Source organism: Phaseolus vulgaris, chromosome 8, assembly GCF_000499845.2.
Source record: "Phaseolus vulgaris cultivar G19833 chromosome 8, P. vulgaris v2.0, whole genome shotgun sequence".
Taxonomy (NCBI): Eukaryota; Viridiplantae; Streptophyta; class Magnoliopsida; order Fabales; family Fabaceae; genus Phaseolus; species Phaseolus vulgaris.
The window spans coordinates 29,451,875-29,471,862 of record NC_023752.2 but is presented as its reverse complement, the minus strand read 5'-3'; the positions used below and the strand labels follow the sequence as shown (position 1 = coordinate 29,471,862).

General features: G+C 43.8%; 1 protein-coding gene across 1 annotated transcript; it reads left to right on the top strand.

Moving 5' to 3' along the window:
• The first annotated feature begins 2,124 nt into the window (after positions 1–2,124).
• On the top strand, positions 2,125–4,326 carry LOC137824906 (uncharacterized). Its single transcript, XM_068630584.1, has one exon. It carries the CDS (start codon positions 2,125–2,127, stop codon positions 4,324–4,326), a length of 2,202 nt encoding a protein of 733 aa, XP_068486685.1.
• Positions 4,327–19,988: the final 15,662 nt, after the last annotated feature.

Below are 19,988 nucleotides of genomic sequence, written 5' to 3'. Positions count from 1 at the left end.
TAATTAGTCATATGTTAACTAAATGAAGAGGCTTAAAAAATAATAATATCTAAAATAATTTCTATTATTAATAAATAATTTTTAAATTAATATCTAATTAATTATAAAAAAATATTTTTGATTTTTAAAATTAATCTCTATCTAATAATTTATTTTTAGTGATCATCTATGATGAATTTGATATCAATTATTTTTTTATAATAGATGAAGTTACTTGTAAATGAATGACGAGTAAATGGAATATTTTGTAACCTTTAATAAAACTACCTATCAAGCTATTTAGGAATGATTATTATAATAATAATAATAATTATTATTATTATTATTACTATTAACAACATTATTAAATTAATTTTACTTAGTATTATTAAGTATGATAATTATTTAAATTTTATTTTAATATTTATATGTTCTGAAGTTTAATGCAAACTTTTAAGGGTATTATTAATTAAAAAAATTGAGCTAGCAAACTGAAAATGGATTAAAGTGCATGAGAAAATTTTGAATTGCTTAAAAATTTAAATTGATCTTTTTTGAGTTTAGTTTTTAAAAATTGAAATGTTCGTAAAAAATTATATTAATAATAATAATTCATAATGTGATGTTTAATAATAATTAAAAAAAAGTTCTTTGTAGTTTATATTAGTTTAATTCATGAAAATAAATTTTAGTTATATTAATAATTATATAATTCGGTTTTATTCAATTGATCTAATTTAAAGCTTAATTAAATTTTATAATAATTTAATTTAATTTATGTACTCTAGTTATTTTGATATCTAAACAAATTAAATTTTTCTTGAAGTAACACATTATGTTTAAGTTTAGAAAGACAGATTGTGGAGAGTAACTTCAAAAGTAATAGAAAAGTGCATTACTACTATAAATAATTTAAATATAAGATATATTAATTCTAAAGGTAAGGAAAAATATAAAAAAAATTATATTAGGATAGCTTTTGGAATTAGTGAAAATTCCTCACAGTCAAAATGCTTTGAAGTAACCTTGAGATCTTAAATAAATATATTATAAGGACTAAAAAAAAACTAGAAAAATAATATTAACTACTACAACTGTTTAAAGAAAATATCATGATTTAATAGACCTTTTTCTCCAAGTGGAATGCTTTTGGGAATTAATTTCTGTACCGGCCGGGTCATCAGCTATGATGACGTGGACAAGAGAAGGGTAGGTAATCGGTTCTCGCCGAGACGTGTCACTATCCGAGAGAAAGACATCACCTAAGCGGACATCGCCTAAGTAAGACATCGCCCGAAGAGTCAACCCGCATGACATAAGCATTTCACAGAAAGGGGGGCCCACACGATGCGATAACCTTAAGTTGGGTCCCTCCGCACAGAATAAACGATCAAGTCAAAAGGGCACGTGACAATGCCCACGTGCTCATTAAAGATCTTCAAGGAAGGCTGCATGCATGACACGTGATTAATTAGGGCACCTAAATAGTATGATGGCACGAGAGATACGACGCTCAAGTTAGAACCCAAGCGGCCACAAGGTTATTCATTGCACTCTAGATAAGGGAAGTCCATGTGCCAGATACGCTCAGATCCTAGGAGTAGCGGCGCAAGGACCTTCTCCAAGGAACCCTAGATAATAGCAGCAATACAAAGGTAAACCCTAGTTTCCACCTATATAAAGGGCACGAAGAAGCCCTAGTAAGGTACGCTTTTCACAGTTACACGAGTTTTAACCTAGTTCTCAGATAGACATACAGAGCACAAACCCTAATTGTTCTTGACGGCGCATCCGCTGAGAGCACAAGGCAATTAGGGCAACACAGTTTTAGCCACACAGTTTCAGTCATTGAGATTATGATACAGTTTCTAGTTTCTTTGGTGTTTCTCGCTAGCTGACTTGATCGTTGGAGTGCAAACGGCCACGAGGGCGCCCATTTGTTCTTCTTTTTTCAGGTACTCATAGACAAGGCAGAACGAAGGTGCCCTAGCTCGTTAGGACAAGCTGCGCATAAAGACGACCCAGGTCAACCGGCCGGAACATCTGGCGCCCACCGTGGGGCCGATATAAACGTCGGTTCCACCACACAAGCTTTCAGTTCCAGTTTCCAACACTCAGATAAGTCGAGAGGATCCCAAGAGAGCCATGACCACCCGACCAGCACGCGCTAGGAGTGAAGAGATGACCCTACAGCAACTCATGGGCATGGTACACGGGTTGCAAGACGCAGTGGCAACCTTGAAAGTGGAACAGGAGCGCATGCAGGCGGACCTGACTGCCTCTCAAGCAAGAAGCGACGAACTCCACCGCACCAACGAGGAGCTACGCCATAGATGGCGTGGCAGAGAAGAGCCGGAGGCTACATCCCCACCCAGGGAATTCACAACGCCATTTTCACAGGCAATCTTGGAGACAACAATTCCTAATACGTTCACGGGACCCAAAGCGACCTTCACGGGAGTGGAGGATCCTGAAGCACACCTCACGGCATTCCACACACAGATGTTGCTGGTAGGCGGTTCAGACGCCGTTAAGTGCAAGCTTTTTATGAGCACCTTAACGGGGATGGCTATGGATTGGTTTATCAACCTCCCAGAGGGCCACATCACGTCCTTCGCCCAACTTTCACAATTATTTAGAGAGCAGTATCTGGCCAACAAAACTCCTGCCCCGGTCTCGTACGATCTTTTCGACGTCAAGCAGTTCCAAGGCGAAACCCTAAAAGAATACATAAGTCGCTTCGGGGCACAGGTAGTGAAAGTAGGCACCAAGGAGGAACCCATGATTGTGTACGCGTTCAGAAAGGGGGTGCGTCCCGGATCTTTCAGTAAAACGCTTAATCGCAGTCGCCCCAAAACCTTCGCCGAAATAAGGCGACAGGCGGTAGAGCATATTGCCTCGGAAGGTGCAACGTACGAGAAGTGCGCGACCGCTGCGCCAGCGCGTCCCAAGGCACAGATACGCACGCAACCCGTTCGGGTTCACCAAGCCGTCACGGAGAGAAAACACTTAGACAGGAAGCGCGCTTACGAGCCACGGAGGACCCAACCTAAGGGTCGAGTAGATGAAGGAAGAGAAGGAAGCAAGCCACCAAGGCACAACTTTGTGATGGAACTCAAAGATTTGATTGCGGTGCCCAGCATAGCCGACAGGTTGAGGCCACCGGTAAAATCTGGCAGGGTGCTGGGACCTCGCAAGGAGTCATGGTGCGAATTCCACGAAGCATTTGGGCACCATATCAACAAATGTTTGGCGCTTGGCTATCAGTTGGATGAGCTCGTGAAGAATGGTTTCCTGAAGGATTACTTGATGGAGAAGCAGGCGGGACGATCGTCAGGCTCGCAACCGAAGGGCAGTGAGGGACAGCAGCACGAGGCACCCGTTCTCGGTGAAATCCACACCATAGCTGGTGGATTCTCGGGTGGCGGGTGTACTGCGTCACAACGTAAAAGGTATGCGAGGTCCGTGATGTCAGTGGAAGTTTTTGAGGACCACTCGCCCGATGTGGACATCACGTTCACCAAGGAAGACCTCAGGGATGTTGTGCCGCACGACAACGATCCCATTGTGATCTCGCTTGTTACGGCAGGGAGGACGGTTCATCGGGTCTTGGCCGACCAAGGAAGCTCGGCATATGTGATGTTCTGGCCGACCTTCGAAAGGCTACAGTTACCTACAGACCAGTTGAGGCCATATGGGGGCTGCTTATACGGTTTCGCGGGTGATCAAGTCGAAGTCAGGGGATACATTGAGTTAAGAACAACGTTCACAGATGGGGCTGCTTCGCGCACGGAGAAAATCAGATACCTTGTCGTGAACGCCCCCTCAGCATATAATATCCTGTTGGGTAGGCCAACACTCAATAGGATAGGAGCTGTACCCTCCACGAGGCACATGAAGGTCAAATTACCTTCAATGGAAGGGGTGATCGTTACCATCCGATCTGACCAAGAGGAGGCGAAGAAATGCTACGAAAACAGCCTCAAGAACAGGCGATCAGTGTGCCATGTGACCACAACACCACCTCTTGGTGCAGAGACTGAGCATAAAAATCGACGAGGTGTGGACGCAGCGTCAGAGGGGGCCGCCGAGGGCGACGTAGTTATGGATGTGGCGTTAGAGGCAGCCACCAAGGGCGACGTGACCATGGAGGATGTCGAGGCGAGGTCTGAGAGCGACGCTCGAGTAGAGGAGGAGGAAAACTGCCCGGAAACCGCCAGGGAGTCAAGCATTGTGAGAGCATTGCTCGCTAGCGAGAAGAGGCCTCGGCCAGTTGGAGATTGGCTCGAAAGGGAGATCAGCGGCAAAACTTTTAAGTTGGGAAAGACGTTAGATGGCGAGACGTAGGATCAGATCGCCAAGGTCATAGGCAGGCATCTGGACGCATTCGCGTGGTCTGCCTCGGATATGTCGGGGATTGACCCCGATTTCTTGTGTCATCGTTTAGCAATGGACCCTCAAGTCAAGCCAGTCTGACAAAGAAGAAGGAAATTCAATGAAGAAAGGAGACAAGCGATCAGAGATGAAACGCAGAAACTCCTCGAGGCAGGCCACATCAAGGAGATACAGGATCCGGAATGGCTCACCAATGTTGTATTGGTGAAGAATAGCAATGGGAAATGGCGAATGTGTGTCGATTTCACAGATCTGAACAAAGCCTGTCCAAAGGATTCCTATCCTTTGCCAAGTATAGACGCCCTGGTGGACAGTGCAGTAGGGTGTAGGTTGTTAAGTTTCCTGGACGCATTCTCAGGGTACAACCAAATTAAAATGCACCCTATGGATGAAGAAAAAACTGCCTTCATGACGGAGAAGTCGTGCTATTGCTACAAGGTGATGCCCTTTGGGCTGAAGAATGCGGGGGCCACGTACTAGAGGCTGATGGATAAAATGCTTGCACCTATGCTTGGGAGGAACGTGCAAGCTTACGTTGATGATATGGTCGTAACATTCTTGGAAAAAAACCAGCATATTGCTGATTTGGAGGAGCTGTTCGTTACGATAGCCAAATATAAACTGAAGTTGAACCCTGAGAAGTGCATTTTCGGTGTGGAAGCGGGAAAGTTCTTAGGTTTTCTCTTGAACGAAAGAGGAATTGAAGCAAATCCTGATAAGTGTGCGGCCATCTTGGCGATGAGGAGCCCTGCTACTGTTAAGGAGGTGCAGCAGCTTACAGGTCGGATGGCCGCCCTGTCGCGATTGTGTCTGCTAGTGGAGAGAGGGGCCACCCGTATTTCCAGGGCTTGAAAAGGAATAATAGGTTTGTCTGGACGAAGGAGTGTGAAGAGGCTTTCGTGAAGCTCAAGGAGTACTTGGCGAGCCCGCCGGTTCTGTGCAAACCTCAAGTGGGAGCGCCCCTCAGGTTATACTTCGCCGTAACCGAGAAGGCGCTGAGTGCGGTGCTCGTCCAGGATCAAGATCAAGTTCAGAAACCCGTTTATTTTGATAGCAAGGTGTTGCATGGCCCAGAAGTGAGATATCAGGCTTTGGAGAAAGCAGCGCTGGCAGTGGTGTTTTCGGCAAGGAGGTTGCGCCATTACTTCCAGAGTTTTACAGTGTTGGTGATGACCGACTTACCTATCCAGAAGGTTCTGAAGAAACCAGATGTGGCTGGGAGAATGGTAAAATGGGTGGTAGAGTTGTCAGAGTTCGACATCAAGTATGAGCCCCGGGGACCGATCAAGGGGCAAATCTTCGCTGACTTCGTGGTCGAGCTATCTTCTAAAACAGTGCAGAACGCCGGAGATGGTTTTCGTTGGGTGCTCTCGGTGGATGGGTCCTCTAACCAGTTGGGTAGTGGGGCCGGGATTATTCTGGAAGGACCCAACGGCGTGTTGATAGAGCAGTCCCTAAGGTTTGCCTTTAAAGCCAGCAATAATCAAGCGGAATATGAGGCTTTGATCGCTGGTATCTTGTTGGCAAAGGAGATGGGAGCAAGGGTGCTGATGGCCAAGAGCGGTTCATTGTTGATCACGGGCCAAGTAACTGGCGAGTTCCAGGCTAAGGATCCGCAGATGGCAGCTTATCTGGAGTATGTGCAGGAGTTGAGGAGGTCTTTTGTTTTGTTCGAAGTAGTGCATGTGCCAAGAGAGCAGAATGCCCGAGCTGACTTGCTAGCCAAGCTCGCCAGTTCGGGCAAGGGGGGCAGGCAGAGGACTGTCATACAAGAAACCCTGAAGACACCTCGAGCGTTCGTGACGGACCACCAAGTTCTCCAAGTTTGCAAGTCAATGGAAGGGATGGCGAGGGGTCATAAGTCTTTAACTGAGGAGACCTTGAGGACACCAAGGGTTAGAGCGCATCCAGTGGGAGAGACAAAGATGACACAAGTTTGCGCTGTCCACGAGCCAGACACATGGATAACGCCATACCAGCGCTACATGGCAGATGGCGTACTCCCAATGGACCCGACGGAAGCTAGGAAGGTAAAAAAGAACTCCAGCAAGTTCACCCTCATCGATGGCGAGTTGTACAGGTTTGGGTTCACACACCCCCTTTTAGTATGTGTGCATGGAGAAAAGTGCACGAGAATTATGGCCGAGCTCCATGAAGGGATTTGTGGGAGTCACATCGGAGGTCGAGCCTTGGCGACGAGAACTATCCGTGCAGGTTATTATTGGCCAACAATGAGGGAAGACTGCAAGAGATATGCCCAGTGTTGCAAGCAGTGCCAGCAGCACGCCGATTGGCACAAGGCGCCCCCGGTAGAGCTAAAGTCAATCTACAGCCCCTGGCCTTTCCACACATAGGGAATCAATATTCTGGGACCCTTCCCGTTGGCGATTAGGCAGATGAAGTATTTGGTTGTGGCAATCGAATACTTCACGAAGTGGATTGAAGCAGAACCAGTAGCCCAGATCACCGCGCACAAGATTCAGAATTTCGTATGGAAGAATATTGTGTGTCGTTTCGGCGTGCCCAAGCGTTTGGTATCAGATAACGAGACTCAGTTCGCGAGTCACCTGTTGAAGAAGCTGTGCGAGGATATTGGAACACAACAGGTGTTCGCTTCTGTGGAGCACCCACAAACGAATGGGCAGGTGGAGTCAGCTAATCGGGTCTTACTGAGAGGTTTGAAGAGGAGATTGGAGAAGGCCAAAGGATCTTAGGCTGAGGAAGTTCCCCGTATAATATGGGCATATCATACCACTGAGCAATCAGGAACCCACGAAACCCCGTTTAGTTTGGTGTACGGGTGCGATGCGATGATCCCAGTTGAAATCCAGGAAAGCTCGCCGAGATTCCAGAACTTCGTGGCGGAAGACTCGAATGCAGAAAGGAGAATGAACTTAGATTTGCTGGATGAGGTCAGGGAGGAAGCAAGGGTGAAGGCTGAAGCAATAAAGAGAAGAGTTGAGCGCAAGTACAATTCTAGGGCGAGGCCAAGGCAATTCAGAGATGGCGACCTGGTGATGAGGAAGGCCCACCTGTACGAGATGCAGAACAAATTGTCACCCAAATGGACATGACCGTTTAGAATAACTGAAGCACTCAGGAACGGCGCCTACCGTTTGGAAACGCTGGAAGGAGGAGCGATTCCTCGCACTTGGAACGCTACCCATCTCAAGTTTTATTACAGTTAAAACATTGTAAGTAGCAGTTAACTTGAACAGTTAAGTGAAAACAGTTTTTCAAGGTGGCGCTCTTTTTCCCTAAGGAGGGTTTTTTAATGAGGCCACCCAATAAAGAAAGTTCGAGTCTATCAAGTTTCCCAAGTTGTTTAAATAAGCATGCTCACCCCTTTTAAGTTTTCCAAATCTAGCGCAAAATTAAAGCCTCATCGCCACTTGGCGATCGGGGACAAACAAGTTAAGTTGTAAATCCCCATCGCCAGTTGGCGATCGGAGGTGAAAGATAAGTTTTAAGTCCTCATCGCTGCTTGGCGATTGGAGGCACAAGTTAAGTTGTAAACCCTCATCGCCAGTTGGCGATCGGAGGTGAAAGATAAGTTTTAAGTCCTCATCGCTGCTTGGCGATTGGAGGCACAAGTTAAGTTGTAAACCCTCATCGCCAGTTGGCGATCGGAGGTGAAATATGAGCTTTAAGTCCTCATCACCGAGCGGCGATCAGAGGCACTAGTATAAAGATCTTAAGACCTCATCGCCACCTGGCGATCGGAGGCAAAGGTATAAAGTTTTTAAGTCCTCGTCGCCACCTGGCGATCGGAAGCACAAGTATAAAGTTTTTAAATCCTTGTCACCACCCGGCAATCGGAGGTGAAAGTTAAGTTTTAAGCCCTACTCGTCAAGAACGAGTTTAGGAGAGAACAGATCAAAAGTCCTACTCGCCTAGAACGAGTATAGGCGAGAACAGAATAAAAAGTCCTACTCGCCTAGAGCGAGTATAGGCGAGAACAGAATAAAAAGTCCTACTCGCCTAGAGCGAGTATAGGCGAGAACAGATTAAGAAGTCCTACTCGCCAAGAACGAGTATAGGCGAGAGTTCAGAGCAAGATGACAGGTATGTCCAGTATGAGTTAAAATTCGGGCGCCTAGTCCTTGAGCAGGGGTTAATGGATTCCTTCGGGACGCCCCCTCCTCAAGTATGAATAGCTAGCCCCGGTACCAGATAACAGTTAAAACCCGAGCGCCTAGTCCTTGAGCAGGGGTTAAGGGATTCCTTCGGGACGCCCCCTCCTCAAGTATGAATAGCTAGCCCCGGTTCAGATAACAGTTCAAACCCGGGCGCCTAGTCCTTGAGCAGGGGTTAAGGGATTCCTTCGGGACGCCCCCTCCTCAAGTATGAATAGTTAGCCCCGGTACCAGATGAGATTAAAAGTCCTCAGTGCATCCAGGGAAAAGGTAGCCCCTGGGCAAGTTGAGGCACCAGAGAAAGTCCTCCTCACCCTCGAGTGAGTTCAGGCAAGATGAGATTAAAAGTCCTCAATGCATCCAGGAAAAAGGTAGCCCCTGGGCAAGTTGAGGCACCAGAGAAAGTCCTCCTCACCCTCGAGTGAGTTTAGGCAAGATGAGATTAAAAGTCCTCAGTGCATCCAGGGAAAAGGTAGCCCCTGGGCAAGTTGAGGCACCAGAGATAAATCCTCCTCGCCCTCGAGCGAAGCTGAGGTCAGTTAATAGTTATCAGAAAAAGTCCTCCTCACCCTCGAGTGAGTTCAGGCAAGAACAGGATGCAAGACCTTTTTGCTTAAGCAAATTGAGGCAAGTTCAAAAGCCCTCAGTGCAGAACCAGGCCAACAAAGTTTTAGGCGACGACCTAGAAATACACATGTCACTTGGCAGATCAGGCAAGCGAGATTTCAGATGCTAAAAATAACTCCCGCCTACTGCTCAGTAAGTAATTTCGTGCCAAATGTTATTGTTATAGACTAACCGTTTGTTTAAGATAAGTTGATTGCCAGAAAATTAAGCATCAGTTTGTGCCAAGTTAATTGGATTAAGTGAAAGCCCACCAAGTTATCCAGTGATCGCACAACAGATAAAAGAGAAACCATGTGCATATGTTAAAGCGGTTCGAATAAAAAGGGAGTCATTACAAATAGTTTCGTTGCACATAAACAGGGGTTGAATATATAGGTCTTTCAGAATGTTTCAAAACAGAGCGGCAAATGGAAATGTTAATATGAAGGTACAATTTTTCCATCTACCACTTCATGGCAAATCGAGAACTGAGAAAGGTCAGGGTCGGGGTAAGCACAAGCAAACTGCTCCAAGGCCGTGCCAAACCCGGAAGTCAGAACATTTGCAGCACTGAGGTTGAGTTCTTCAATTTGTTTCTTTAGCTTTTCGTTCTCCTCAAGCGCCTGGGCAAGCTTTGTTGCAGTCTCGCTCAGTTCCTTGCCTTTTTGATCCTTGGCGGTTTCGTTTTTGCCCAGCAGGTCCTCCCTCTCAATTGATTTGGCCTCGAGCTCATCCACGTAGGCCTTCTTAGCCTTAAGGATCTCTTCCAGGTCCGCTATCTTCTCCTGCTGATGCACGAGCCTGCCCTCGAGTTCGGTGACCTCTAAGAGCTTGACGTTGAGCTTTTTGTCTAGCTCAGCGCTGTTTTTACGTTCGCTCCGCAACTCGTCCTTCAGAGCATTCTCTAACCGCAAAAACTCCAATCCCCGCATTGTAAGATCACGCTTAAGTTGTTGGACTTGGTCCTTCGCAGCACCGGTTTCGGATTCATACTGGTTCAAGGAGTCCCTTAAAGCCTTGTCCATCATCTGGTAAAGGCGCTTCTCTACGCACTCAATAGTCATAGTGTTAAGACGAACGACGTGGGCTTTCAAGACCTCCTCGACAGGGGCTGGAAGAGCAGGGATTAGGAGAGGGGTTGAGGGTTGGTTCTCACCACCACCCTCACAAGTGGGAACGACCAGGGAAGCGTCAGGGCGTGGCGACGATACGTTTGGCTCCACTACTGGTTGGGGAGACCACTGAATATCCACAGCCTGCTCCAGAACGCCTCCAGCAGCTGAAGTATTCGATGGCAGAGCGTCCCCAACACTCTCAAAAGGTGTGGAGGCGCTGGGGGGATTCTCTGCGTAATCTGGGCCTGTACTCTCGATTGCGGGCAGCTCAACGACGGTTGCCCTGTTCCTTTTACAGATGAGTCCATCTTCAGTACTCTCGTCATCCTCCTCATCCGACACCATTGTGGGATTCTTCCTCTTGGCCCTCTTTGGTGGCAGTTTCTTTCTCGCAGGGGCAGGAGGGCTACGAGGGAGGATGAGCCCACGGGAGGAAGCTTGCCTCGAGCAACGGCGGCTTCCGCTATAGAATTCGGGACGGTTTGAGAACCCGCGACGAGTTTGTGGTGCTTGGCTATAGAGCGCAGCCTGACCATATGATCTTTCCCCAACATTGTATCTGCACAAAGAGATCAATGTTTACACATCAGTTCAGTTTCAGGTAAATGTGTAATACAGGAATTGAGCAGCCAAGAATAAACACAGAGCAGTATAACACAAATAAGTTCGATAAAATGTGAAGCGGACTTGGCACGGGAAGAGAAACCCAGATAAAAAGGAGGGTAGACCTATGTAAAAATCCAGTTGACTCTCATGGAATTCGAACTTGATGATTGAAGGGGTGGCCAAGGTGGTATTGGTAGAGGCAACTTCTTTCCAGAAGTTGCACAAATCTCTGTCAAGTTACCCCATCTTCTCTGGACTTCTAGCTTTCCGAAAGTTATCCTTGGGGTCCTTTTTTCCCTTGTTAACCCAGTACAAGGGGAACCCATCCAGAAGCGTAGGATCCCGATCATTACATCAAACACGAACAAACTTACCCTTCCAATCCTTATAAGATTGCTGGAAAATGGAAAGGATGGATCTCCCAGCAATCCCATTGAAGCTTACCCATAGGCGGTCCCCTGGGTTTTTAGCCTCGAACAGAATAAGAACACATCTACAGAGGCTGGATGACCTAGGTGCGCACAAACAATTTGGTATGCCCTGACAAACGCCCAGCCGTTGGGATGCAGCTGAGCGGGGGCAATATCAAGTTCGGTCAGGAGCTCCCTCTCAAAGCGAGTAAGAGGAAACCTAAGCCTAACCTTCTTGAATACGGTTGCATAGATGAAGCAGGAAGGGTGGCCGTCATTGCCATCGTTATCGGTACAGACAGGTTGCTCAGGGAGGCAAGGACGAATAACAACCTTGTCGTCATGCTCCTTATGAAAGGTAAGGTGGGTCTTATCTCTCAAGCGAAGAATATCGGCCTCAGAGTTAATCAAGGAAGTCTCGTTCAGTAAAGCTGGAGGAGCCCATGGGTACAACAGTTTGTAATCAGGAATGGGGCATGCTATGGCATTGGTTTGTGGGGGAGTTGATTGCGATTGATTAGGTTGAGAGGGCGCAGGCCTCTGAGCCCGGTTGGAAAGGATGGTGGGATCCCTTGGTGGTTTACGAGATGTGGAGGGGATTCCTGACGAAGGTCGTTTGTGAGATTTTGGAGGAGGGTTTCGAGAGGGGGCAAGATTGGTTGGTGTGGCCCCTGTACGAGCCATCGAAAACTGCAGGAAAGACGAAAAGAGAATGAGAAAAGGAAAGCGGAGGGTCAATAAAAAGAATGATTCGATTCGAAAACGAAAGGGGAAATCAGCATGAACAAAGGGGGTCGCAGAAAGGAAAAGAAAAACTTAAAACGCAGGAAGAAGCAAAACAAAGAACAAACAGCCCACAACGTATGCTCCAGACAGTCAATGGATGATGAAAACCGATTAAAATGCGGTAAGCACTAGCGTGAATGAAAAAAGGGTTACCTTTTGATGATCAAAGGAGCGCGCGGAGGAATAGTGATTGGGGAGTCAAAGCGTTCACCAGAGCGTATCGAAAGTTCGAAGAAGAAAGATGATGGAACAGTGGAGTAGCGCGAGAATTTTTAGAGTTTGAATGTTACAAGAAGCTTAAACGACACGAAATAATGACCGTCGATGAATCCACGTGTCAGTTAATGGGGGGGGTTGGTGAAGTGTCAAATCAGTAACCGGCGTGGGCATTAGCGTGCGAAGCCACGTAGATCGCCGAAGTTTAACTTATCCTCCTCGAGTCATCAAGGGCGATGACGTGATCAGGTAGTGCGAAGGGGCGGTCTGCAATGTACACGACCGCCGATGGGGTCGTCGTCGAACGAAAGACCAGGCGGTCTGACATCGCTACAAGCAGTACATCGCCAACCATCCCAATAAGCTCGGGTGCGATAATGGTGAAGGTTCTAATAGGAAAGCTCTAACGGGTAGGCATCCCTCACAAAAACGATGGCCGGACAGAGCCATAAACGAGACAACCAGAAACAGGATGTTTAAGGGTTGGGAAACAAACAAATGCTATCTAAGAAATTCACGCCGAGCATAAAGGCAATATCGGAGTGACGCGCGCGGCGTGGCAAAGAACGCAAGCATGCAAGATAAGTTGAACAGCATTCGACATAAAGAAAAGCGTAGAACCAATGTTAGGGTTACAGACGAAGTTTGTAACATTTGCAAAATGGAATTATAGTCCTATACACATCCTAATATCTGCACAAAAAGCGAGAACACATCACTCGTCAGTGGCCCCAGGCTTCGAGCAATACGACGAAAAGGCCTCGACTCCGAACCTCAAAGCCCGAGTCAGAAGCGTCCTCTGATGATCGTTTATCTTTGAACCTACGTGAAAGAAAGGAGTAAAGTATAGTAAGAGACATACGTGAAACAAAGTATTTCTAAGCAAAATCATACAAGAAATCCAACAAGAAGTGGAAGGTCATGAGAAAAGCCTCACGCACATATATATCTTTCCAGAAGCTCGGCATTATACTCCAAGCTTATTAAAGCAGCCGCATCAAACCCTCCAACACCCGCCAGGATCTTGCAAGCTTCCTGATTCCCTGAAGACAACTTCTTAAGGGGCTTAGATTTCAAGGCTCTGGCGTCCTTTGTCCAGTACAAAGGAAAGCCGTCCAGAGCAGAGGGCACCAAGCTGGAACAACACACCTTAAAGAACCTGCCTTTCCACCCTGTGAAGGCTTGCTGAAAAGGGGTCAAAAGAATCCTACCAGGGACATTGCTAAGAGTTACCCAAAGATTGTTTCTCTGCCTCTTCACCTCAAAGAAGTGAAGAAAAACGTCCACAGAAGGCGCACATCTAAGGAAGCCAAACAGAATATCAAAGGCCTTCACGAAGGCCCAACTGTTAGGGTACAGTTGGGCTGGGGCGGTGTTCATCTCCGTTAACAGCTCCCTCTCGAACCTGGAAAAGGGAAGGCGTACGCCGACGCACTTAAAGACTACTTGGTAAAAATAGGAAAAGGGGACCCCGTTATTGGATCGTTCATCCCCGCACACCGGCTCCCCCATGGAACAAGGGAGCACGACGATGTCATCATCGTGCCTCTTTGCGAAGGCACAATGGTCATAGGAACACGCTTCCCCCACGTGTTCCCTCAGGGCCCTAGTAGAAAGTAAGCAAGAATACTCGTCAAGGAGTTCACTCGAAGCCCAGGGGTAAAGATTGTTGTAACTCACTCGAGAAGAAGAAGGGTTGGTAGACATTTCAGTATGTGCTGGCAATGAGGAAATTGGAGGTCAAGGGTTCAGCAACGCAGTAGAAGGAAAGATCATAAAGAAAGAACGTGGAGCAAGGAGTTCTTGGGAGGAAGGTGAATAGTGCGAGGAAGATGCGAAAGAAGTAGAGTCAGTAAGATGAGATGCGGGGTTTTCAAGATTCTAGCGTCACAGTTGAAGCGGTAAAGGACATTAAAGCAAGCGCCTTATGATTGGGCCACGTGTCGCGAGGTAAAAGTACGAATTAAAGTGCCATCTGTCTCACTCAGAGAATATCACATCGTCAGAGTCCTTGAGGGTACGTTGCGCCGACGATGCAGAAATGTCACGTCAATCGGTTGGAGGATGACACGTCATCAAAACGCCGCAAGGGCAGCAGGGGGCAAGCTTTAGTCTTTTTGCTGAAAACAAGTTATCAGCTCAAGACTGGGGGGCTTGAGTACCGGCCGGGTCATCAGGTATGATGACGTGGACAAGAGAAGGGTAAGTGGTCAAGAAGTCAACGTAGTCGCCGCATGTAGAAGCGGCGTTCTGCAGTGTACGTAATCGGTTCTCGCCGAGACGTGTCACTATCCGAGAGAAAGACATCGCCTAAGTAAGACATCGCCTAAGTAAGACATCGCTCGAAGAGTCAACCCGCATGACATAAGCATTTCACAGAAAGGGGGGCCCACACAATGGGATAACCCTAAGTTGGGTGGCGGCACTGTGGGTCCCTCCGCACAGAATAAACGATCAAGTCAAAAGGGCACGTGACAATGCCCACGTGCTCATTAAAGATCTTCAAGGAAGGCTGCATGCATGACACGTGATTAATTAGGGCACCTAAATAGTATGATGGCACGAGAGATACGGCGCTCAAGTTAGAACCCAAGCGGCCACAAGGTTATTCATTGCCCTCTAGATAAGGGAAGTCCATGTGCCAGATACGCTCAGATCCTAGGAGTAGCGGCGCAAGGACCTTCTCCAAGGAACCCTAGATAATAGCAGCAGTACAAAGGTAAACCCTAGTTTCCACCTATATAAAGGGCACGAAGAAGCCCTAGTAAGGTACGCTTTTCACAGTTACACGAGTTTTAACCTAGTTCTCAGATAGACATACAGAGCACAAACCCTAATTGTTCTTGACGGCGCATCCGCTGAGAGCACAAGGCAATTAGGGCAACACAGTTTTAGCCACACAGTTTCAGTCATTGAGATTATTATACAGTTTCTAGTTACTTTGGTGTTTCTCGCTAGCTGACTTGATCGTTGGAGTGCAAACGGCCGCGAGGGCGCCCCTTTGTTCTTCTTTTTTCAGGTACTCATAGACAAGGCAGAACGAAGGTGCCCTAGCTCGTTAGGACAAGCCGCGCATAAAGACGACCCAGGTCAACCGGCCAGAACAATTTCCAAGATAGCTCTATTTGAAATTTAATCCTATATAACACCATTTATATTCACAGTGACGAAATCGAATTCTCATATTTCTTTTTATATTCACAGTGACGAAATTGAATTCTCATATTTCTTTCGTATAATGATATTTCTAAACTCAAAGCTATCATCAATTTTATTTAGAAATTTGATTATAATATTTAATTTTAGTTTTAAATGTTATTTATATTATGATTTTAAATGTAATTTATAATATATGTTTAATAAGAGAGAAATTTAAAAAATCTATTTATAACACTATTTACAAAGACGGTATCTTTATTTGAAAAGTAAAAGTGAAATAAAAGTTATATTATCTGTTCACAGTTTTAACCGTCTTATTTTTCCATTAGTGATTCTTACTTTTTTTTTTAAGAATTTGTTTTTTAGGAGCTAAACTCTGAATATATTTGGTTATCCAAGGAACTAAATATAAAATGACACTATAAAAGAAATTAAATATAAATTAGTGTTATATAATGAATTAATGTCTAAAAGTGTTCTATTTGAAAAAAAAGTCTTAAGTTGCAGATTTTTTTTCTTTGAAAATGAAAAACAAACCAAATTCTCACCGTGAACATAAATTATGCTGTAGAAAATTAAATCTCGGTTTGTGTTATTCAGGAAATTAATTCCAAAAAAGTTCCAATGAGATAAAAAAATTTGGTTCAATAGCTTCCAATACAACAAGCAAAAATTAAGTACTTAATTGATTTAATTAGTTAGATTGAATTATTAGAATATAACCGTATTATACTTTATCGAAAATTTAACGTTATGACTTCTACCAATTGTTTAGGATTGGAAAATAATTAATTTTGAATATATCAAATGAGATTAAATAAAAATAATAAATCTAAATGATAAGAATCTAAAGTCCTCATTATATAGTTACTTATAAAGTAATTTGATTTAAATAAAATAAAAGTAAGTAGCACAAGATAAAAAAGATAAAATTAAAGGTAAAGGAAGATAAAGATAAGAGATAAAATAATCACAAAATATTAATATAAAAATAAAGATTAGAAGATAAAAAAAAAAAAAATCAAACTCTGAGTGATGGAAACCGTCCAGCCTCACACAACCACATAATAAGGAGGATGAACACCTAAAGATTGTTTATTGATTTAATTGCAAATATGATTCTAATTGGGCTTTTGTTTATTCTTGTAGGTCCAATAAGGTGAAGGAATGTACAAACATATCCAAGAAGTCCTCCAAGTCATCAAAACATAAACTAGAGCTTTGGTCAGAAGAACACAAGAAGAGTGAGTTTCTGCTGACTAGTCAACATTATTTTTGGGCCATGTATTGGGCCTAGTAGCATAAAATAATTGGACCAAATATTTGGGTCAAGTAGTATAGGTTTTTGGGCTTGTATTTGGGCCAATAGTAAAATATGACTAGTTAAGGTTAAAAGTGACTAGTTAGGGTAACAATTGGGCTTCTTTGAGCCCAATGTAACCCTAAAACGTCTAGGGCATATTGGAGAACGAAAATACCTTGCATGGAGCACATGGACGTCCACATGAAACCACAAGAGTGAAGAGGATTTAACATGGAAGATGTGAGCTAAACATGGAAAGCATGACTCCACATGGCACCTTCTCATTGGAGAGTTTTATTTTAATTTTGGAATCCAATTGTGTTTTGTCAAGTCATGTGTTTCCAAGAATTGTCATCCAATCCTAGTAGTACTTTTCTTGATTGATTTGGTTTCTTGATTTGATTTTGAGTCCAGTTTATAATCCGAATTGTTTGATCCTTTGGTGCATTTTTATTTTAGATTTGAGTTCATGCTTGAGTGATAGATCCACACAAGTTCTTATATATCAATTTCATTGTGTTTTTGAAGTTTCTTAAAATTGTTTTTAATTCCAGAATTAAGATTCCTCTGTTTTTGATTTTGTGCTGGCTGTTTTTTGCTTATGAAATTAAAATTCGTTGGAGAAAAATTATGAAATTCTGGATTTAAACAGATTCAAGTGTTAGAAAAAAGTGAAAAAAAAGTGAAGCCAAATTCAAAATAGAAAAAAATGATAAATCAAATACAATCAGTGTGCAATTCTGGCGCGGAAAAAATAGTGAAATAGCATCAAATTTAGAAAATTTATCAAAATTAATTGGTGCATTGTTTTGGTGTGATTCCAACGCCAAAATTTAGCTTAGATATTGAACTGTTTGTGATTCAAATTTCAAATTCAAATTTGAACTATACAGCTTAGCATAAATATTTTAAGTCACACATTTTGTGCCTCACAATTCCAGTAGTACTGTTTTAATTTTATTAATCAATTCTAGTGTCATTCTTTAGGTTCAATTTGTGTGCCACCTTTTGTTGAGTGCCTTATTTGTTTGATTGTCATATTCATTCAATACTATTTCAAGTTGTGTCATATAATTACTCCCTTTGCTGTTGTCCAATTCCAAATTGATTTGTTTCTTTGCTTTTAAATTTGTTATGACCTCTTTGATTGATGGTAAAATTTTCAAAAGCGGTGCTAGATTAAGTTGGAGCTAACCTTTGTGCTAAGTCCATTGTCACTTAGTAGGTGCTGTTTTGAAGATCTAAATTGAATATTTGTGGGAGGTTGAACAAGAGTGAAACAACAAGTGAGTTTACAAAATACACAAAAAGGAGTGCCAACAAGCAAAAGAAGAACATAGAATAGGATTTCTAATTTTTGTCAATTCAATTTTCATTGTATTTATTTGAGTTGTAATTGCATTAAACTTGATTAATTAGTGAAATAATTACGCATTAGACGGTGAGTGTGTCTTCAATGGTTCTAAGTGCCTAGAAGTCTCACCATAGGATTTGTCTAGCTTAAAAGCTTTCTAGGTAGCTACCTTTAATTGTGTTTTTGTTAATTGCTTTGTATTGTTTAATTGTTTTGCATTCTTCTTGCATAAATTTGTGTTTTTCATCCTTAATTGTGATCTAAGTGAATTACTTAGAAAAATATTTGTGAAAAGTCTTGAGGGAAAGATTCTGACAAGGAAAGGCTTGGTACCTAAGAGATCCAAGTGATCCACCTCCCTTTCCTGGGAAGCTACCTTCATTACTCTCCTTCTCTTTTTTGGGGTAAATTACTTACAATACATAGCTTTAATCATGTCTCCTCATTCTCGTCATTCTAATGAAAGTGAAGGATCTTTTGAAAAAAATAGCACAAGACGTTCAAGCACTTTCATATAGACAATTGCAACATGAGACCCTACTCAAAGAAAGGGATGCTCAATTTGCTTTGATACAAGATAAGTGGAAAATGGTTAAAGAGAGAGATGAAAATACCAAATCCAAAAAAAAGAGTTCTCATGCATCTAGCTCTAGGCGTAATGAATCTTTTAAGGAACAAAGCCTTAGAATTAATGAATACTATCAACCATCCCCTAGGAGAGCTAGAAAAGAAAGACCAGAAGGCCCAAAGGAGGTTAGGGTAGAGCTACCTCATTTCTATGGAAAAGAAAATGTTGAAACATATATAGATTGGGAAATGAAGGTAGAACAATTATTTGCTTGCCATAGAGTAAGTGAGGAAAGAAAGGTACCTTTAGCCACCTTAAGTTTTTAAGGAAATGCTATGAATTGGTGGATTGCCCTAAAAAGGGAGAGACATCTCCACAAGGACTCTCCCATTACATATTGGAATGACCTTAGGTGATGGCATTTCATGTGTTCTTCTTGAATCAAAGTAGTAAAATGGATGCGGAAGCAATGGGTGAGTGAAACAAAGCCCTCCTAGGAGTTGTGATGGCTTTGAAGGTGCATGATGAGTATGAATTAGAGAGGTTCGGCCAGCTCTATGAAGAAAGGTGAAGGGAGTGAAGTTTATAGCCTAGATTTCTAGGAGAAGTATAGCTAGTGCACAAAATGGGCAGCATAACAATACTCAAATAAACTTGTCAAATACAAAGAGATAGCCTTCCTATTTATAGGCTATTTGGGCTTAAATGTTAAGCTACATTTCTAAGGAAAAGAAAACCAAAATTAAATCTAAATTCTAAGCCATGTGCCATGCAATGACCGACCACACAACCCTAGGTGCTAGAAGGTTTCCTTCACAAAGTTCTTTCTACACTACCTATTTTACTAAGTACCCCTAATGGGCCTTTTATGCAACAAAGCCTCTTCTCTCCCAAACCGTAGCTTTGGCCCTTGTGTGTGTGAAGCTAGACGGTCTAGGACTCTTCATAGATGCTCCTCATGTAGCCTTGGCCTAGACGCTCCTCATCATGGCTAGACGCTCCCTTTGTGAGGCTAGACGCTCCTTGTGAGGCTAGACGCTCCTTTTGGAAGGCTAGACGGTCTTGGTCTTGGAAGCTTGGCTTTCATATTGTGGTGAGCTTGGGCCTTCCTCCATCATCCCCTCCCTCTTGAAAAGGATTTGTCCTCAAATCCAATGCTTTTGCTTAGGGGAATGGTTGTGGCTGGATGGTGTCCATCATCTCCTCCTTCTTTTGAGAAGATCTATCCTCAGATCGTCAGGCTTGATCTCGGATAGCAGCATCTTGTTTCTTCAAAGCTTGTCCTCCTGGATCAAATGCCCACCTATAGAAATAATCAAATAAAGCATAGGTGTTAGTTTGCAAATTAATTTTAC